The sequence below is a fragment of the Ornithorhynchus anatinus genome, chromosome 16 (assembly GCF_004115215.2).
Source record: "Ornithorhynchus anatinus isolate Pmale09 chromosome 16, mOrnAna1.pri.v4, whole genome shotgun sequence".
In the NCBI taxonomy this organism is placed as follows: domain Eukaryota; kingdom Metazoa; phylum Chordata; class Mammalia; order Monotremata; family Ornithorhynchidae; genus Ornithorhynchus; species Ornithorhynchus anatinus.
Window position 1 is genome coordinate 26,517,726 of NC_041743.1, and position 18,624 is coordinate 26,536,349.

The 18,624-nt window shown below is 44.5% G+C and overlaps 1 protein-coding gene across 1 annotated transcript in view; it reads left to right on the plus strand.

Moving 5' to 3' along the window:
• The window catches only part of HSPA12A (heat shock protein family A (Hsp70) member 12A), a 55,743-nt gene that overhangs the window by 33,365 nt on the left and 3,754 nt on the right, over positions 1–18,624 (plus strand). The window contains 5 exon segments of the mRNA XM_029080825.1: positions 6,468–6,639; positions 14,328–14,414; positions 14,941–15,045; positions 15,544–15,802; positions 18,018–18,121. Of these exon segments, the coding sequence (XP_028936658.1) occupies positions 6,468–6,639; positions 14,328–14,414; positions 14,941–15,045; positions 15,544–15,802; positions 18,018–18,121 (727 nt within the window).

Genomic DNA, 18,624 nt, shown 5'->3' on the forward strand with positions numbered 1-18,624 from the left:
TATTGTGTGGCCGAGGAATGGTGACTGCTGCCCAACCCTGAGGATCTGATAGCAGTATTAAACAGCATTTATGAAGCGTCTTCTGGTTGCAGACCACTGGATTGAGATGCTTAGGAAAGCTGAGAAAGTAAAAGTCACACTCTCTGCCCTGAAAGGCTCACAGACTTCATTGGAGGCGCTTACAATCTAAACAGTTTTGGCTGTTCCATTTCCTGCATTTCACTGAGCTGGTGGGGCATCCCGTTTTTCCACTACTAAAAACTCAGTTTTGTGAGAAGACCACTCCTTTATGTTTTGAACTGTTCAGGACTCTGCGCCAGGCCTAGTTAAACAGTGGTTAGCAAGAAACTGCTGAGCAGGAGGATTTCAGGACAGTCGATCGTAGTCACTAATGACATAATAGTAATAATTGTGGTGTTTAATGTGCTTACTGTGTGATGAGCACTGTACTAAGATCTGGAGTACATGCAAGATAACCAGATTGGGCAGTCCTGCCCTACATGGGACTCAGAGTCTAAGTAGGAGGGAGATAATGTTGGTATTTGTTAAGTGCTTACTATGTGCAGAGCACTGTTCTAAGCGCAGGGGTAGATGCGGGGTAATCAGGTTGTCCCACGTGAGGCTCACAGTTAATCCCCATTTTACAGATGAGGTAACTGAGGCACAGAGAAGTTAAACGACTTGCCCACAGTCACCCAGCTGACAAGTGGCAGAGCCAGAAGTCGAACCCGTGACCTCTGACTCCGAAGCCCGTGCTCTTTCCACGGAGCCACGCTGCTTCCCTTAGCAGTGTGGAGGAGGGATCTCCATAGATCATGGAGGGAGATCAGGTATTTAATCCCATTTTATAGATGAAGAAACTGAGGACCAGAGAAGTGGCTTACCCAAAGGCACACAGCAGGGAAGTTTCAGAGCCATGATTAGAACCACGGTCCTGACTCGGAAGCCTGCTCCCTTTCCTCTAGGCTACGCTGCTATGGAGACACTCTGGTGTCATAAGGAAAACTGTATTCTGGTGCAGAGCATTTTCTTGGGCTCGGCAGTGTCACTGAGGGGAACAGATACCTCAGAGTATCTCCCAAGGTCTCAGGCTCACCGTCAACCCACCACCGCACTCTCCACATTCTGCCTTTAGCTTTCCAAAGACTGACTCCCTTTCTATCAATTCTCAGCAGGCATTGCTTCCGACTTAGAGATCTATTCGAGATTTTGATAAACCGACTCCTGAAATGGGGCAATTTAGGGAGGAAACTAAGAGTTCGGTGCTCGGCACACAATAAGTGCTCAATAAGTACCATCGATTGATTGATTAGACTGTAAGCCCGACAGTGGGCAGGGACTGTATCTGTTGCCGATTTGTACATTGCAAGTGTTCTGCACATAGTAAGCGCTCAGTAAATACTATTGAATGAATTGATTAAAAGTAGGAGAGGAACAAAGGTTTGTCCCTGGGCCTGACTCAAACAGATTTCTTTCACGGGGATGGAAGAGAAGCTTGTACCCATGGTACTGCAAATGACTCCATTGTTTTGTGACTTTGTAAATTCTGTCCACTTTTGCTACATCCCATAAGTCCAGACTTCCCTGCTGGTTTCAAGCCCCAGTTGTTTACCCAATACGTTTTCTTATCTAATTATTCCACTAGGCCCAAATGCAAAGCCCGGCTTTCCTGTTGTTGTTATAGTAAATCCCTGGATTAACACACACATAATACACCTTCAGTTCATTTGCTGACGCTGTTTCCTTTCGTGACCCATTTCCCAAATGTTGCCCTTTGTCACCGGACATGTGGTTCTCTGTCCAACATTGAGTGGGGTATGTGCATATCACCACAGATGATGGACTGCCCACATCCTCTTCGGTTCCTATCGTCTCACCCTAGCAGGACAGGGACAGTGCCTTCGTGGCCTAGTGGAAAGAGCACGGGCCTGGGAGTCGGAGGACATGGGTTCTAATCCTGGCTCTGCCACATGTCTGCTGGGTGACCTTGAGCGAGTCACTTAACTTCCCTGTGTCTCTTACCTCATCTGTAAAATGGGGATTAAGACTATGAGCCCCTTGTGGGACAAGGGACTCTGTCCAACCTGATTATCTTTTTTATCTATCCCTGCGCTTAGAACAGTGTTCGGCACATAACAGCTTAACAAACACCACTGTTAGGGCCTCTAATGTCAATCACATTCTAGGATATCCAACAAAGACACGGGACCATTATTCTCTTTTTGGATTTGAATTTGATTTCCTCTACTGGAAATGTCAATCCCCGTTTTATCAGTTTTGCAATTGTCCGGGGCTGGAGGGTCGTAAGGGTAATCCATACTCTTTTTGTACTCCAGCGCTACATCCTTCAACTGTCTCTTGGCAAAGGGGGCTTAATGTGTCTGAATTTGTTGGAGGAAGCCCCATGGGGTGGTTTTAGTAGCTTGAAGAGGCAATAATGGAAAACACATTCTAGGCACCTGAGAAGGTGGCCCACTTCTGCTGGGTAGTAAACAAAGCCTGACACATTAACCAGAAAGAAGCAGGCCACAAGATTTGGGCAAACCCAAGAGCAGGACAAATCGGTGTTATCTGTGGAAGAGCCCAGTGGACACTTGGTCCTAAAGAGGATTTTGTGGCATAATGATGTTGGTATTTGTTAAGCGCTTACTATGTGCAGAGCACTGTTCTAAGCGCTGGGGTGGACACAGGGGAATCAGGTTGTCCCACGTGGGGCTCACAGTCTTAATCCCCATTTTACAGATGAGGTAACTCAGGCCCAGAGAAGTTAAGTGACTTGCCCACAGTCACACAGTTGACAAGTGGCAGAGCCAGAGTTCAAACCCATGATCTCTGACTCCAAAGCCTGGGCTCTTTCCACTGAGCAACCCATCTACATCCTTCACGATCTACCCGGTGCAGGAGATTTTACGCTTGTCAGATGATTGACACCCCTTTCGTTATTCATCGGATATCACTTTTAGTGTTGTCTATTGCACTCTCCCAAGCACTTAGTACAGTGCTCTGCAAACAGTGAGTGCTCAGTAAATATGATTGATTTACCGAGTCACCACAAACAAGGATCCCATACACTCCCCCCCACTATGTGTGCACAATTAGAAACTTGCTGTCCTTACCTGTCATTTATTTTAGTGTCTGTTTCCCCGACAAGATTGTACATTCTGTGTAGGCGGCGTTTGTGTCTATTTACTCCATTATATTCTCCCACATGCTTAGTACAGTGCCCCGCACAGAGTAAGCACTCAATAAATACTACGATTTCTCTAAATTCACAGTTGGTTGAATTTGTGCGGTTTTAGTGAATAAGTAGCGTGCAGATATTTTCATCATTAGGCCAACAGCAGATGGACACCTCAGTTCTGCCGTCAACTAAGCAGTCGGTTGTATTTATCAAACACGTATTGTGTGCAGAGCATTGTACTAAGCGCTTCAGAGAATATGACAGAGTTGGTAGCCTTGTTCCCTGAAGCTTACAGTCTAGGGGAAAGAAAGGTGAAGGGACAATGTCATCAGTAATCACCGTATTCTTCGGTCGATAATGAATCCCTAGTCACCAGCGTTCAGTGGGTTAGGTTGAAAATAATCCATACTCAAATCATTCCACTGTTTAGCCTCGGCCAGAGCTGTTGACTCAATGACTGGTCAGTAATTATAAATCTTTTCTTCTGTATTTGATCCTCTGGCCCATGATAGGGAAGCAACGTGGCCTAGTGGAAAGTACATGGGCCTGAATCAGTCAGAGGGCCTGTGTTCTAATTCTGATTCTACCACTTGTCTGCTCTGTGACCTTGGGCAAGTCATTTTACTTCTCGGTGCCTCAGTTACCTCATCTGTAAAGAAGAGATTAAATTCAACTCCCCGCTACTTAGATTGTGAGCCCTAGAGAAGCAGCGTGGCTCAGCGGAAAGAGCCCGGGCTTGGCAGTCAGAGGTCATGGGTTCAAATCCCGGCTCTGCCACTTGTCAGCTGTGTGACTGTGGGCAAGTCACTTCACTTCTCTGGGCCTCAGTTCCCTCATCTGTGAAATGGGAATTAAGACTGTGAACCTCACGTGGGACAACCTGATTACCCTGTATCTACCCCAGCGCTTAGAACAGTGCTCTGCACATAGTAAGCGCTTAACAAATACCAACATTATTATTATTACGGGGACCTTATCCAACCTGATTATCTTGTATCTATATCAGTGCTCATTACAGTGCTTGCCACATAGTAAGTGTTTTACAAGTACCATTAAAAAAATGACAGTCTTTTCTTCCTTGTAAAGGAGCCAACATAAATTCATTCATTCATTCATTCGTATTTATTGAGTGCTTACTGTGTGCAGAGACTGTACTAAGCGCTTGGAAAGTACAATTCAGCAACAAATAGAGACAATCCCTGCCTACAGTAGGCTTACAGTCTGAAAGGGGGGAGACAGACATCAAAACCAGTAAATGGGCATCAATATAAGTAAATAAAATTATAGATATATGTGCACATCAAAAGTAAACAGGAATTAATATAAATACAATCATAGATATGTACATATATACACACGTGCTGTAGGGGAGGGTGAGGAGGGTAGAGCAAAGGGAGTGAGACGGGGCGATGCATAGGGGATGACGTGATGCAGAGGGGATGGGAAGCTGAGAAAAAGGAGGGTTTAGTCTGGGAAGGCCTCTTGGAGGAAGTGAGCTTAGTAGACCTGGCCTATATTTCTCCCTGTTTCTGAAATCTGCCAGCAGATGATGCTCTACCTTATTATTAATAATAAAAATAATCATTGTGGAATTTGTTAAGCACTTACTATGTTCCAGGCACTGTACTAACACTGGGGTGGATCAGTAAATCAGGTTGGACACCTTCCCTGTCCCACATGGGGCTTAAAGTCTAAATCCCCATTTTACAGATAAGGTAACTGAGGCATAGAGAAGTGAAGTGATTCGCCCAAGATCACACAGCTGACAAGGGGCAGAATTAGAACCCGTGTCCTTCTGACTCTCAGGCCTGTGCTCTATCCACTATGCCGAAAAAGGGAGAAACTATTAAATTGTAACAGTAAAGACTATTAGACATTCCACTGTAAATGCCTTGAGGACTGGGACCGGGTCTTTTTCTAAGGACTTAGTCACAGTCTCTTCACACAGTAAGCATTCAATAAATAACATTGATTGACTGAGAGAACATATGCTAAAAGGAGCGGAGTCTTGTGAAAATTCAAGTATACATAGACACTTTTCACCTTTTTTCTCTGATTCTTTCTCTTTGGCCATTCCATTCCATCTTCACAGCTCTCGTTTTTATCATACTTGTAAAGTGCTTACTATGTTCTAGGCACTGTCTTAAGAGCTGGAGTAGATACAGGTTAAGTAGGTGGACACAGTCCCTGTCCCTCATAGGGCTTGACCAACCATTCCCCCATCACTAACTACTCTCCACCTTGATTGCCCTGTCATCCCCAAAGCCGTCCTTAGCACTTCCGTACAGATTATTTTATTTATTCCATGTCTGTCTTCATGTTTTGTTTACTTTTGTTGTTCCAGGTGTGTCTACATTTACTCTATTTCCGTTGTATTATTACTGTCCACACCTGTCCATCCCATTAGATTGTAAGCTCCTTAAGGGCAGGGACAGTGTCTTCTGTGTTTATTGTATGTTCTAAAAACACCTGGCACTATGCTCTGTACACAGGTGCTTATAAATATCGATAGTGGTGATGATGGTGTGATCAGTCACTCATCTTTTGAGTGCTTACTCTGTGCCAAGCACTTGGGAGAGTGCAATATAACAGAGCTGGTAGACATATTCCCTGCCCACAAGGAGCTTACAGTCTGGAGGATGAGAGTAAGGGTGCTGATCTCTTCCTCACTCTGGGCCCTCCTAAACCCAACCCCATTGGCTTTCTCTCTTTCCCTCCCTCCTTACTTGATCCTGGTTTTCTCACGTATGCCTCAGTCCCCTCTTCTGGCTTTCTTTCCCCCTTCCCGGGTCTCCCCACTTTCTGTTCTACTCTCTTCTGCTCTTCAATTTTTTCTCTCCTTATATTCACCCATTCTGCCCCCCTCTCGGTTTGCCCGATTTATTTGCTGGTTTTCTCTAAGCCAATCCATATAGCACCTCTCTCGACCTTCAAATCTGCGGAGAGCTTCCTTTCTGCCTTCTCAAAGTTCTTTCGCTATCTGCCCACATAGCATCTGCCCTGCAAGACTATTCTTATACAAGGCATTTTCAAGTTCGCCGTCTTATTTTCAAAAGGGCTGCTGCCAAATTTCTTTTAGGCCGTACAGCCCTTCTGGATGCCTTGGTCATTTCGTGACCGCTTGAGCAAAATCAGAATGCCCCTTGACTCCGTAGTGACCTTCTGATCGCCTGGAAAGAAACAGGCTTGGGAGAGGGAATGTTTTCAGAACGGGGTCAATCAGAGGACAAGGAGCAGGAGTTTGACTGGGGAGGTTTTGATTGTGTTTAATTGTTCTCTTCTGCAGGCAGGGATGGCCACCCCTGAGAACCCAGAGCAGCTGATAATTGCCCTGGAACCCGAAGCTGCCTCCATTTACTGCCGGAAGTTGCGTCTCCACCAGATGATCGATCTGAGCACCAAAGCGGCTGTCAATGGTTACACCTCCAGTGACACTGTAGGAGCTGGGTTTGCACAGGGTATCTCTCTCTCTCTATCTCTGACTGCCTTCTGGGCCCCCAGCTCTTTCTAAGATGGTATTCACGGCACCTGCGTTTGCCGCAGTCACACTCAGAAATCCAAATATTCCATTACTGCAAGCAGTGGGAGTCTGGCAAGGTCCTGAGACCCAAACCCTCTGGGAGTCCAGGCAGGGCTCTCCTGAACCCAAGTCCGATTGGGAATGGGATTTTCCCTTGGTGAAGAATGATCAAAAGGGGTCGCCCAGGTCCTATCATTCTATGGTCCTTGTATTTATTTCTATCAATGTCTTTATCCCGCTCTAGATGGTCAGCTTGGGACGAGTGACTGACTTTGTAAACTTTTCCAACTACTCTGGGGTGGGTGGGTGGGCCTTACACTGGAATGGTGGAATGAGGAGGGACACCCTTCTGCAGATGGGTAACGTTCTTTCTGTCCCCTGGATGCAGGACAGGGGCAGGCCTTGGGTTATTAGCTTTCCAGTGCACCTAACACATATTAGTATTATCATTATTATTACCTTTCCAGTATAGTTGCCTGTTGATCTGATCTCTTAACCAGTTCTCCATCTAATATCACATTCCTGTGTTTAATTCATCCACCAGGGCTATTTACTCATCTCTGACCCACTCACCAGGACCAGCCCATTTTTCTATTACGTGAATATCATATTCTGAATGTCTGTGCAGAAACCGGTTCAAGTCAAAACCAAAAACCTTCATTAGTTCTTCCTGATGCGCTGTTACTATGGGGTCGAAAGGAGAGCTCTGTTCTGTAAACCCAAGTAGGCCTTATTCCTTGTAGGAATACAGTGGAATCGAACACTTCTTTCAATAGGAGGAGATGAGAGACGCACGGTAGGTGTGCAATAAATATCCACGGTCAACAGCAGGAGGGAAAACACCTCGGCTAGGGAAAGTTGTGTGGAAGGAAGGTTTTATTAAAGAGCAGACTTTCCACCACCAGCACAACAGGCGTCCACCCCACTGCCAGCTGCAGAATGCGCACTCTTTATCTTCCTCCTTTTTTTTATAGTACTTATTAAGCCCTTAATGTAGGCCAAGAACAGTATTGAGAACTGGATTATGTACAAGATCATTAGATTGTTCCCAGCCCGTCCTACAAGGGGCTCACAGGAAGGAGTGGGATTTAATCCCCATTGTAAAGATGAGGAAACTGCAGCACAGAGAAGTTAAATGACTTCACCAAGGTCACACGGCAGAGAAGTGACAGAGCCAGGCCTTCAGAGAACCCAGGTCCTGTGCTCTTTCCACTAGCCACACTTCTCTCTCTTGTTTTCTTCCCCTCCTCTTTTCTCCTTTCCCTCATTCCCCTTCTCGTCATGCCCCGCATCCCAGATAGCCAGGCACAGACTTGAAAGTGGACAGTTCTAGAACATTTTGAAAAAGCCTTAGATAGCTAGCTGTTTATTTTCTTAAAGGTTGCCTCACTTGGAATTGGCTCTGCCCTTTCGTTCCTGAAATTGTTTTTCATCCAAACTAAGGCCCAGTCTTTGCCAGGTAGGTTCAGATTACAGCACACGTAGTCTCGCTGAGCTTGACCCAGCCCTCTGGGCTTCCTCACCAACGTAGTCGTCGGAGCAGGTATGTGAGGGAGGGAGCATAAGTCTGGTATTATCCATCAATCGATCGTATTGATTGAGCACTTAGTGTGTGCAGAGCTGTGTACTAAGCGCTTGGGAAAATACAATATAACAGATTTGGTAGACGGGCTCCTCACCCACGAGGGTATTTTACTGCACAGTCTGGTTTTCATCTAAACTCTTCTGGTCAGAAGCAGCTTGGCTCAGTGGATACAGCTCGGGCCTGGGAGGCAGAAGTTCCTGGGTTCTAATCCTGGCTCTTTCACGTGTTTGCTGTGTGGCATTGGGCAAGTTACTTAACTTCTCTGTACTTCAGTTATGTCATCTGTAAAATGGGAATGAAAGTGTGAGCCCTTGGGAAGCAGCGTGGCTCAGTGGAAAGAGCCTGGGCTTTGGAGTCAGAGGTCATGGGTTCGACTCCCGGCTCTGCCACTTGTCAGCTGTGTGGCTGTGGGCAAGTCACTTCACTTCTCTGGGCCTCAGTTCCCTCGTCTGTAAAATGGGGATTAACTGTGAGCCTCACGTGGGGCAACCTGATTACCCTGTATCTACCCCAGCGCTTAGAACAGTGCTCTGCACATAGTAAGCGCTTAACAAATCCCAACATTATTATTAGAGAAGCAGCGTGGCTCAGTGGAAAGAGCCCGGGCTTGGGAGTCAGAGGTCAGGGGTGCGAATCCTGGCTCTGCCACTTGTCAGCGGTGTGACAGTGGGCAAGTCACTTCACTTCTCTGGGCCTCAGTTCCCTCATCTGTAAAATGGGGATTAACTGTGAGCCTCACGTGGGACAACCTGATTCCCCTGTGTCTACCCCAGCGCTTAGAACAGTGCTCTGCACATAGTAAGCGCTTAACAAATACCGACATTATTATAAGGGACAAGTCCTGTGTCTGACCTGATTAACCTGTACCTACCCCAGCGCTTAGAGCGGTGCTTGGCACATAGTAAGTCCTTAACAAATACCGTGATGATTATTACTGGTCTGTTTCTGATACAGTACCGAATGCTTTGCCCTCTGTTTTTGGAACAAAGCGTCCTTGCCCCTCACCTCCTTCTCCTGAATTCCGGGGCTCGGATGCTGTGCCGGATTTCTCACGGACCTGGAATAGGAATTTAGAGGCCCTAGATCAACTGTGAGGGTTAGGAATCCCGGAGAAATGCTTCAGGTTTGGGCTGATTTAGCCAAACGGAGCAGACTTACCCAAAATGGTGGCCCTGTGACATTGTCAGGTTATGCTGTGGGGGGCATATCACATGCTTCCCCGCATCCAGTTTATGGAATTCCATCCCTGGTCCCCTTGGTATATGCCATTCTCAGTCTCCAGATTTATCAATCAGTCTGGCCTATTGGATAGAACACGGGCCTGGAAGTCGGAAGGACCTGGGTTCTGATTGTTGTACTCTCCCAAGTGCTTAGTACAGTGCTCTGCACACAGTAAGCGCTCAATAAATATGATTGAAGGAATGAATCCCAGCTGCACCAGTCATCTGCCACGTAACTTGGGGCATGCTACTTAACTTCTCTGGTTATCGTCTGAAAAATACAAATTAAGACTGTTGAGTTCCAGATGGGACCTGGACTGTGTCCAACATTGTATCTACCCCAGCGCTTAGTATAGTGCCTGGAACATAATAAGCACTTAAATACTGTAAAAAAAAATTAAGTTCTTCCTGTGTGCAGGGAGTGATTCCCTCTGTTATCCTGTTCTCTCACTCGCAAGGGGACTATTCAGTTAATGGTATTTATTGAACAATTGCTGTGGGCAGAGCACTTTATTAAGTGCTTGGGAGAGAACGATACAACAGAGTAAGTAGACACAATCTCTGCCCTTAAGGAGTTTACAATTGGCACTAAATGCCAGAATAAATGGGAGAGTGCCACGTCAGCTGGATGGCCTTTCTATCGGCTGCTGGTTTAGATGATCAGACTCTCCCCATCACTACCACCGGTTGCCTAGGTAAGCCACTGATTTTTTCCCCCTTCCCTTCCAATTCCAACTCTCAATCCCACTCCCTCCAGTTTCCATTAATCCTCTATTCCTGTCTTCTCTATTCCCCGTCCTCTGCTCCTTGCTGCTAGAGCCTAAACGGCCCTGCCCACCTTTTTCAAAAATCCTCCCCCATCCCTTCTCTCTGTGCCTACCCACCACTTCCTCTTCAGCCCAAACCACCCAGCTTCTTCAGAATTCCAGGGTTGTGGGTCTGGGACTAGAAGCAAGAGTCATGAGAGGTGCTTATCACTCCTCATCCGTGTCTGTCTCCTCCCAGTCTTTTCCCAACCACCTCGTGGCTTTGGGGAGCTGAGGGTCAGCGGATGGGAGGGAAAATTCTGGGGGAAATAAAATGGTGACATATAGCACAGCAAGGTGATTTTTTTTGTGTCTTGACCAGACCCAGCTAACGAATATGTGTCACTGTGGTGTAATGTAGCAGTTTGCCTGGGAGTTGAATGGCTTTGCCCCAAATTTCTAAATTTAGGGAATGAAAATGCCAGACTAAACTTTCTTCCATCTCAAAAATCTCACTGCCCTATTGAAATAGAATTAGGCTTGTGGAAAATTTCAATTTGGAAGAGGCTTGATCCATTTCAGTGGTTTTAGCTTCATCCAAATAGCAGTTAACTGCAGGAACACCTTTGTTGAACCTCAAGGACAGCACTATGCATAAATGCAGAATTTCGACGTAGACTGAGTCGATTCTGGCAGAGTGAGATGGAGACTTGAGATCATCTTCTGGATGTCAGGCAGAAAGTCCTGCATGAAAAACTCCAATTCAAAAAGCAAATAAATTGTGGGAAAACAACCCAACCATTATCGGATTTGGCTCCCTCAATAGCAGTTTTAAATAAATTCCATCTGCAGTCTCCAGATTCCCTGGATAATTGCTAAACACTCACTCAATTAATCGTTGCATATGTACTCTGCTAGAATATACTCTCCCATGAGCTTAGTACAGTGCTCTACACACAAAGCGCTCAATAATACCATTGATTGACTGATTGTGTATAATCACTCCTTTTCAAACCTTTGTTTAGCTTCAAAAAATGAATATTCAATTCTAAAATAAGGTGAAATGGTACATTTTCTTGTTTTTATTTTTTTAAAAAACCTGCTTTTGTTTAACCGACATTTGGTAAAGGTTGACTTTCCCCTCTTAGATATTATTTATTCCTGGATTAAATCATCATTTTAATTAATTGGCAAATGACCCAATAGAGATTTTGAATTGCAGATGAAGTGGTACTGATGGGGTTGATTTTCTGGAGTATTATTTAAGAAATAGGAGATTCTTGTGTTTCAGTTTGGTGAACCCTATGAGAAAAACATCAAATTTCTTAAAGGGATTCCACCTTTTTAAAACAAACAAAAAAACCTCTCAGGAGAAACATTCCCTGAAGATGAGTTGGAGATTGTAAAACAGGTCTATTAGCATTTCTTGATTACCCAGTATAAATCATTAATCATTCTGGGTAAATGATGACGGTCCAAATTGCTCCAAGAAGTGGGTCTTCATGTGTTTTCACCAGTGGCCTCAGTTACCCATCTCTTTCCGCTTCCCACCCCCGATGGCCTTTGGATTCTCATTTAATGAGTATACTAGGATGCCTGGTTGCTTGCTTTTACAATGGGCATTCCAACTTCCAGCTGTCCAGGTCCAAACAATCATGGATGCTTTTTTGGCCAGTTATTTTATTTTTGGCACTGGACCTCCCTCAGTTCCAGCTTCTGCCACTGAACCTATGGTTCAGCTGCCATGTCAGAGTTCTCCCCCAAGCACTTAGGGCACAGAGGTCCTTGAGCAAGTTGGGGAGGTCCTTTCCCCCTTGCTCCTTCCCCCCACCACCCCACCCTCCAAGAGAAAAGCTCTGGAATCACACAATAATGGCAAACCTGAACTAAATGGCACCAGGGGCATCATCGTGTTAAGTTGTGTGCCCAGCCATAGTTCATGTGACATCCCAATTTGACTCCCCTGCATGCCTGGGGGAATTTGAACTAATATTTCTCCTCAGGAGAAGTTGACGCTTGGATGGCAGGTTGTTCTTGGTAGGCCCAAGATCCCAGTGTGTCTCTTTCCTACTGCACACCTGTTCCTCATGAAGGAGACAATACTGTGTCAGTCTTATAGGACTGGCCCTGTCAAAGAAACCTCATTACTGTCTATCCAGTTTCCTAGTTGCCGACCACTGTGAACCTAAGTACATTTGACAGGATTAAACTTTCTGAATTGTTCGATGTCTACAGCCACAGATTTGGTTAAACAAAGCATGTCACAAAAGCGAGAACTGTCCAGGCTAATGTGATTCATTAAGGAAACCGAAACAATTGACATAAGTATCTCCAAATACTATTTAAATGACTTAGGAATCTAATTTAGTCACAGTAAATGAAAACAAACCTCAGATTGAGATCTGGGCTTAGAATTTAATTTCCAAATGGCAGGTATCCCAAAAGGTTGAAGGGAGATTGGGAAAGCAAGCTCTAAACATAAAAAAACACTTAGAGGGAAGCTATAATGTTGCAGTGTCGAAATCAAATGCATTAACACTGTCGTCGCTCAGGATGACAGATGTATCTGCTTTGGATTTCTTGTTGGTCATATAAAAAGGATGCCCACTTTTAGTATTCATTCTAATCAAATTCTTCCAAAGTTGACTTTAACCCCTGAAGGGTGGGGAAGGGAAAAATAAAACCTTCTGGCTTTTCTGTGAGACAGAGGTGATGGCTTGGCTTTTCATTTTCAGACTGCACTCACTGAAGTATTTTATTAGTCTAGGACAAGCTAGACCTCGGAATGCTTGTATTTGGTGAGAATATAATTTTCATTTCTATCTTCTTTAGATGGATGGTCTTGACAGATGGAATGTGGGAAAATGGTTGAATAGTAATTTGTTCTTTAGCTCTTGTTTACTTGTAGACTCCTGTTACATACTGTAGTTCTGCACACAAACTCAATGCTTCATTTAAAATTCTTAATAGAAATAAAGGTCTAAAGCCTCAACACATTAGGTTGTTATTCTGGGGAAAGCAATCCTTTTGAGGTTATGGTCAACTTCACTGGTGGGAGAAACAGAGGCATGGTGGAAAATCAGAATTGTCGCCTTAGCTAATACCAAGTTCCTGTTCAGTTACACTGCCTTTATAGAGTGATATAAGGTAACTACGATGGGTAACACAATACTGTCCTTAAATCCCATCTCTCCCGTCAAGATTTCCCTGATGAATTTCCTAGACCCGTGAGCTATTTCCTCCCTTTAGCCAACTCTAGCGGTAATTTACACCCTTCTAGAATTCACACGTAAATACCTGCCGTATCTATTTTTTTTTTTCCGTGTGTTGCTTTTATTACTAAAGCACCTTACATTAGTTACTTCTCACAACACCCCTGAGAGGTAGGGTTCAGGTATTATCATCCCCAATTTACAACTAGGGAAACTGAGGCATGGGGCAGTTAAGTGGTTTGTCCAGGGCCACATAGGGAGCGGGTGTCAGAGCAGGAAGTTGAATGGGGAACTCCGACTTTGAGGACCTCGGCTCTTCTTTTGACCTCTTCAGTTGTAAATATTTTTATGTTTATGTCTCTCATTAAGCTCATATGGGCAGGGTTACGGGTCATATTGTTTTGTCCTGCTCCTCTTAAGTACCTAATGGGCACTCAATAAATGCTAAACTATTAGTAGAAGCCTGATGCATGACTTTTTTGGAAGAAAATTGTGGGGAAGACCATAAAGCAAATGTGCCATCTAGAGGCTGAAACATATTTTGGCATTTTTGGAATTAGGAAAAATACGCCTGCTTTCATAACCTGTTTCTGAAAAAGCTGTGTGAAGGATCATTAAATCAGGTTAGAGGCCTGATCTGCCATCTGGATAAAACAGACTTAGTAAACTGAAAAGACTTGTCTTCTCTTGGTGGAGCTGTTGTTGTAACTCTAATCATCTATTTTACTTCATGTCGACAGAATCTCACTAATGTAGCATTTCCCAAACTTTCTCATCCTGCCAGCAAACACTGACTGCAGATTATCCTATCCGCCTTTTCATGCTCTCTTACACTTAGCCATTTTCTTTCTATTGACGACTAGCCAAGGAACACATACGTCGTAATCGGCAGAGTCGTACCTTTTTGGTGGAAAATGTCATAGGAGAGATCTGGTCCGAACTGGAGGAAGGTAGCGTCCTTGAATATCCTTTACTCTCGCTAGGGTTCTGCTATTGGCAAAGATGCGTTCCTGTGAATTTGATTTGTATTTTTGGAGAAATCACCACCCGTGTACAGCTTAAAGCCTGGCACCGAAAGGCAAAACTTTTCCTGGTGCCGTCGTTTGCATGCCGAAGATAAGCAGCCATATTAAAGAGGTGATTTCAATGGGTGTTAATTTGTCAGTGTAGGAAATAGTGCACCGGAGCCTTAGTTTAGGCCTAAAGCGAGCACTAAAAATTGTAATGTTGCAGTGTTTCGAGATGGCTGGGATCTTCTAATTTTCCACGCTCAACCTTTGCCATTCATTAAATAGTCTGTATCCTCTTTAATCACAAATAACTGACGTTTGAGCTACTAATAATCCAGTGTCTCATACTAATGCTGAGCGTTTATGGCTTTCAGCCAGGCATGCCCAAAACATTGATCTCGAAATGGTTTTATAGCGGGATTGATGACCCCGGTGCCCATGTGATAAGCATTGGTTTTTGTCGTAGGTGACCGATATGTAGTTGTGGACAGTGGAGGAGGCACAGTGGACCTGACTGTTCATCAGATAAGATTGCCGGAAGGTCACCTCAAGGAACTGTACAAGGCAACAGGTGAAGCATTTTGCAGTTTCTTTCTCTGCCCCGCAAGCCGATTGTTGCTTCCTTTACTGCTTTCCAGAAACCCTCAGGTCACCTTCTCTCAGAACTGCTGCTGTAGGGAAAGCTAGAACCTCCCGATTTTATTTGGAGTCTCGTCATTTACATTTTAGAGGTGGTTGTGCTCTAGAAATCACAATGATCAAAACTGAGTCTTGTAGCTAATTGCAATTCTGAGGTTGAACTGTCCTTTCCTAATCAGGTTGATAAATATTCATTTTCACAGCTTAAGCTTGTTTAAAATTCTGGGTTTTTTTTTATAAGAAGAACGTTTATCTTTAGGTGTCTGAAATGAAGGCAGAGGCACATAGGTACAGTAGGCTGTCGATACAAACAATTGATTGATCATTGTTAGAAAAACAGCACAAGTTTGGACTAATTTGGAGCTGATCTTCTCTTCTGAAGCGCCATCGATCCGACTCATAATTCTGCTCTGCTTCGTTTCCGTTCCAGGAGGGCCTTATGGTTCGTTGGGAGTGGATTATGAGTTTGAAAAACTTCTATGTAAGATATTTGGAGAGGATTTTATCGAACAGTTTAAAATCAAGCGTCCCGCTGCCTGGGTGGATTTGATGATCGCTTTTGAATCTCGCAAACGGGCTGCTGCCCCCGACAGAAGCAACCCGCTAAATATCAATCTGCCCTTCTCCTTTATCGATTACTATAAGAAGTTCCGAGGTCATAGTGTGGAACATGCCCTAAGGAAAAGCAAGTAAGTGCATAGATCCATTGAGATGGACGTGTGATTGAGCCATTAGTGCCACATTAAGAAAACATTCAAGACGTACAACCATGGATGGTAGCGGGCTTGATTGGCAGCTGTGGAACTTTGCAAAAAACTATTTGCCTTCAGGAGCGGGATATAATCGTCTCCAATATTGAAGGCAGTGACCTCAGGATTCCCTCTAGTCACCGAGGCAGTTCTATCACCTACCAAAAGCTATTTTCTCTTCGCACGCCCTGTCCCGTCCCCGGGAACACACACAGGAAATCGTGGGCTCTGGCACTTCACCTAAGCTTCTGACTTGCAAACAGATTCATCATCAGACCAAATTTTCATTGACCATTGCCTACCAGTTTCAACATCTTCTTCCTCAGCCCGACCTGCCCATTCCACCACCCTGCCACGATGCCAGCCTAAAAATGTGCAAGCCAAGAGATGACCTGCAGCAGTTTTTCAGAGCAATTTCAAGGAGGCACAAGCTTCCTTGCAGTGGGAATAGAAAAGAGAGTCCAGATTGATCCCATTTCTTTTTGAGCCAATGCCCAAATTCCCCTTTATCCCTGACTGTTCTCTTTTAGAAGCGGGGCATGAAAATAGACACGAGTGTGCAAAGTTGATTTGATCTACTCCCTTCCCCAGAACAGGGCTGTAAGTTCCTTGTAGCCAGACATCATGTTTACCAACTCCATTGAATTGTACTTTTTCAAGTGCTCAGTACAGGCTTTGCACACAGTAAGCACTCTATAAATACCACTGATTGACATTAATTCTCTTTCCTGCCTGACACCCTTCCAGATCAACTAAAAATGCATCCCAGTAGAAAGGATCTTCAGAGTACACCAATAGCAAGCGCAAAAACCACCACCGAAGAACACTATTCTGTTAGCATCTACTGATCTGAACGTTCACCAGTATGCCGCAGCTACTCAATAGCATGGCTCCTCGAATCAAAGTGGAAGGTCTTGTCTGACCTTCTCCCCATGATCCTTGGAATAAAAGCAGGTCTAAGAAGTAGATGCTTTCCCGTTGGACCTCTTCTATGCTGTCACGCATGAGAATATGACAGGGGACCCTAAAGCTGGGGTTAGAAACTGCCTTATCTCAACAGGAAGTCTTAGACAGTCACCTAAGAGCTGTCTATGCTGTACCTCAGTTTCCTTATCTGCAAAATGGGGATAATTATACCTGACAGATAGTAAGCACTTAACAAGTACCATCATTATTATTATTATCAAGATATTCCCTTTACTCCTTTGACCTTTGTTTTGGGTAGAAGAATTTGTAATAATAATTAAAAAAAATTGTGAGACAACTACAAGATATAATAATTATATTTGTTAAGCCCTTACTACGTGCCAGGCACCGTACTAAGTTCTGGGGTGGATACAGACAAATCGGGTTGGACATAGTCTCTGCCCCATGTGGGGCTCATAGTCCTGATCCCCTTTTTACAGATGAGTCACTGAGGCCCAGAGAAGTGAAGTGACTTGCCCAAGATCACACAGCAGACAAGTGGTGGAACCGGGATTAGAACCCAGGACCTTCTGACTCCCGGGCCCCTGCTCTATCCACTACACCATGCGGCTTCAAATATACAAGTTAGACACAGTCCCTGTTCCTTGTGAGGCACAGAGAAGGAGGATAGATATTTAGTCACTATTTACAGATGAGGAAACTGAACACAGAGAAGTTAAATGACTTGTCACACTGCAGGCAAGTGGCAGAGCTGGGATTAGAACTCAGATCCCCTAACTTCCAGGTCCCTGCTCTTTCCACTAGGCCATGTTGCTTCCCAACATTTGACTTTAACAAAGGCAGTGTCTTCAATATCACCACACATCAGTCAGTGCCTCTTATTTGAGGCGAGCTCTGTCTTGAACAATACATTCTTTCGATGATCATGATATGAAATGGACATCAGTGAAATTATATATGCATTTATATGAAGTGGGCAAAGAGGCATATATAGAAAGAGATCGTACTGGGTACTCCGATAGTTTACGAAGCCCAGAATTATGTTCTGAAGAGTAGTATCTCAGGATGTTTGGAGAAGCAGTGTAATGTTTTTCTTGTCCTGGTCATTCACCCTCATTCTTGAAGATGCGTTTTGTCACTTCCCTAATTTTTATCTCCGCTAACTAGACGAGATGTTTTTACAATACAAATCTCTCATTATGTCCATACGCCGGGCCCTGTCTTGCAGTGTCGATTTTGTGAAATGGTCATCTCAAGGCATGTTGAGGATGAGCCCAGATGCAATGAATGCTCTCTTTAAACCGACCATCGACAGTATCATCGACCATCTTCGTAAGTAACTAGGAGGGGTATAGGAATTCTTCATCGAGAAAGGTCAGAGCTGATCCCGCTCCTTCTTCAAAACCAATACATTTGTTTTCCCTTGAGATCTGACTGGAACTCACTTCAAAACCCAAGGGGTGTTATGGTGGGGCACGGAGGCTTGAGATCAAAGTTCAGGTTTAAATTTAATGGGTGAAACTTTCTGGGGTGAATATCTTCAATGTTTCCGTTGCTCCAGAATGCCACTTATGGTCACTCTGTGGTTGGGCTCCCCAAATCCAAAGATTGGTTTCCTAACACGTCTAAGTAGCCCCAAATCAATAGAGTTTGAAGTAGAAACATCCGAGGGACGGGGTGGAGAAGGGCTCTTATTACATTTGTCCCTAAACACAATACCTGGCCCCTAATGAATGGAAAAAAAAAATGGCTAGGCTGGATAGAATAGCGTTAGCTTTTTGGCTGACCTCGCGTTCGGTATTTTCGGAAGCAAGGCCTTTCCCCCATCATTTTGT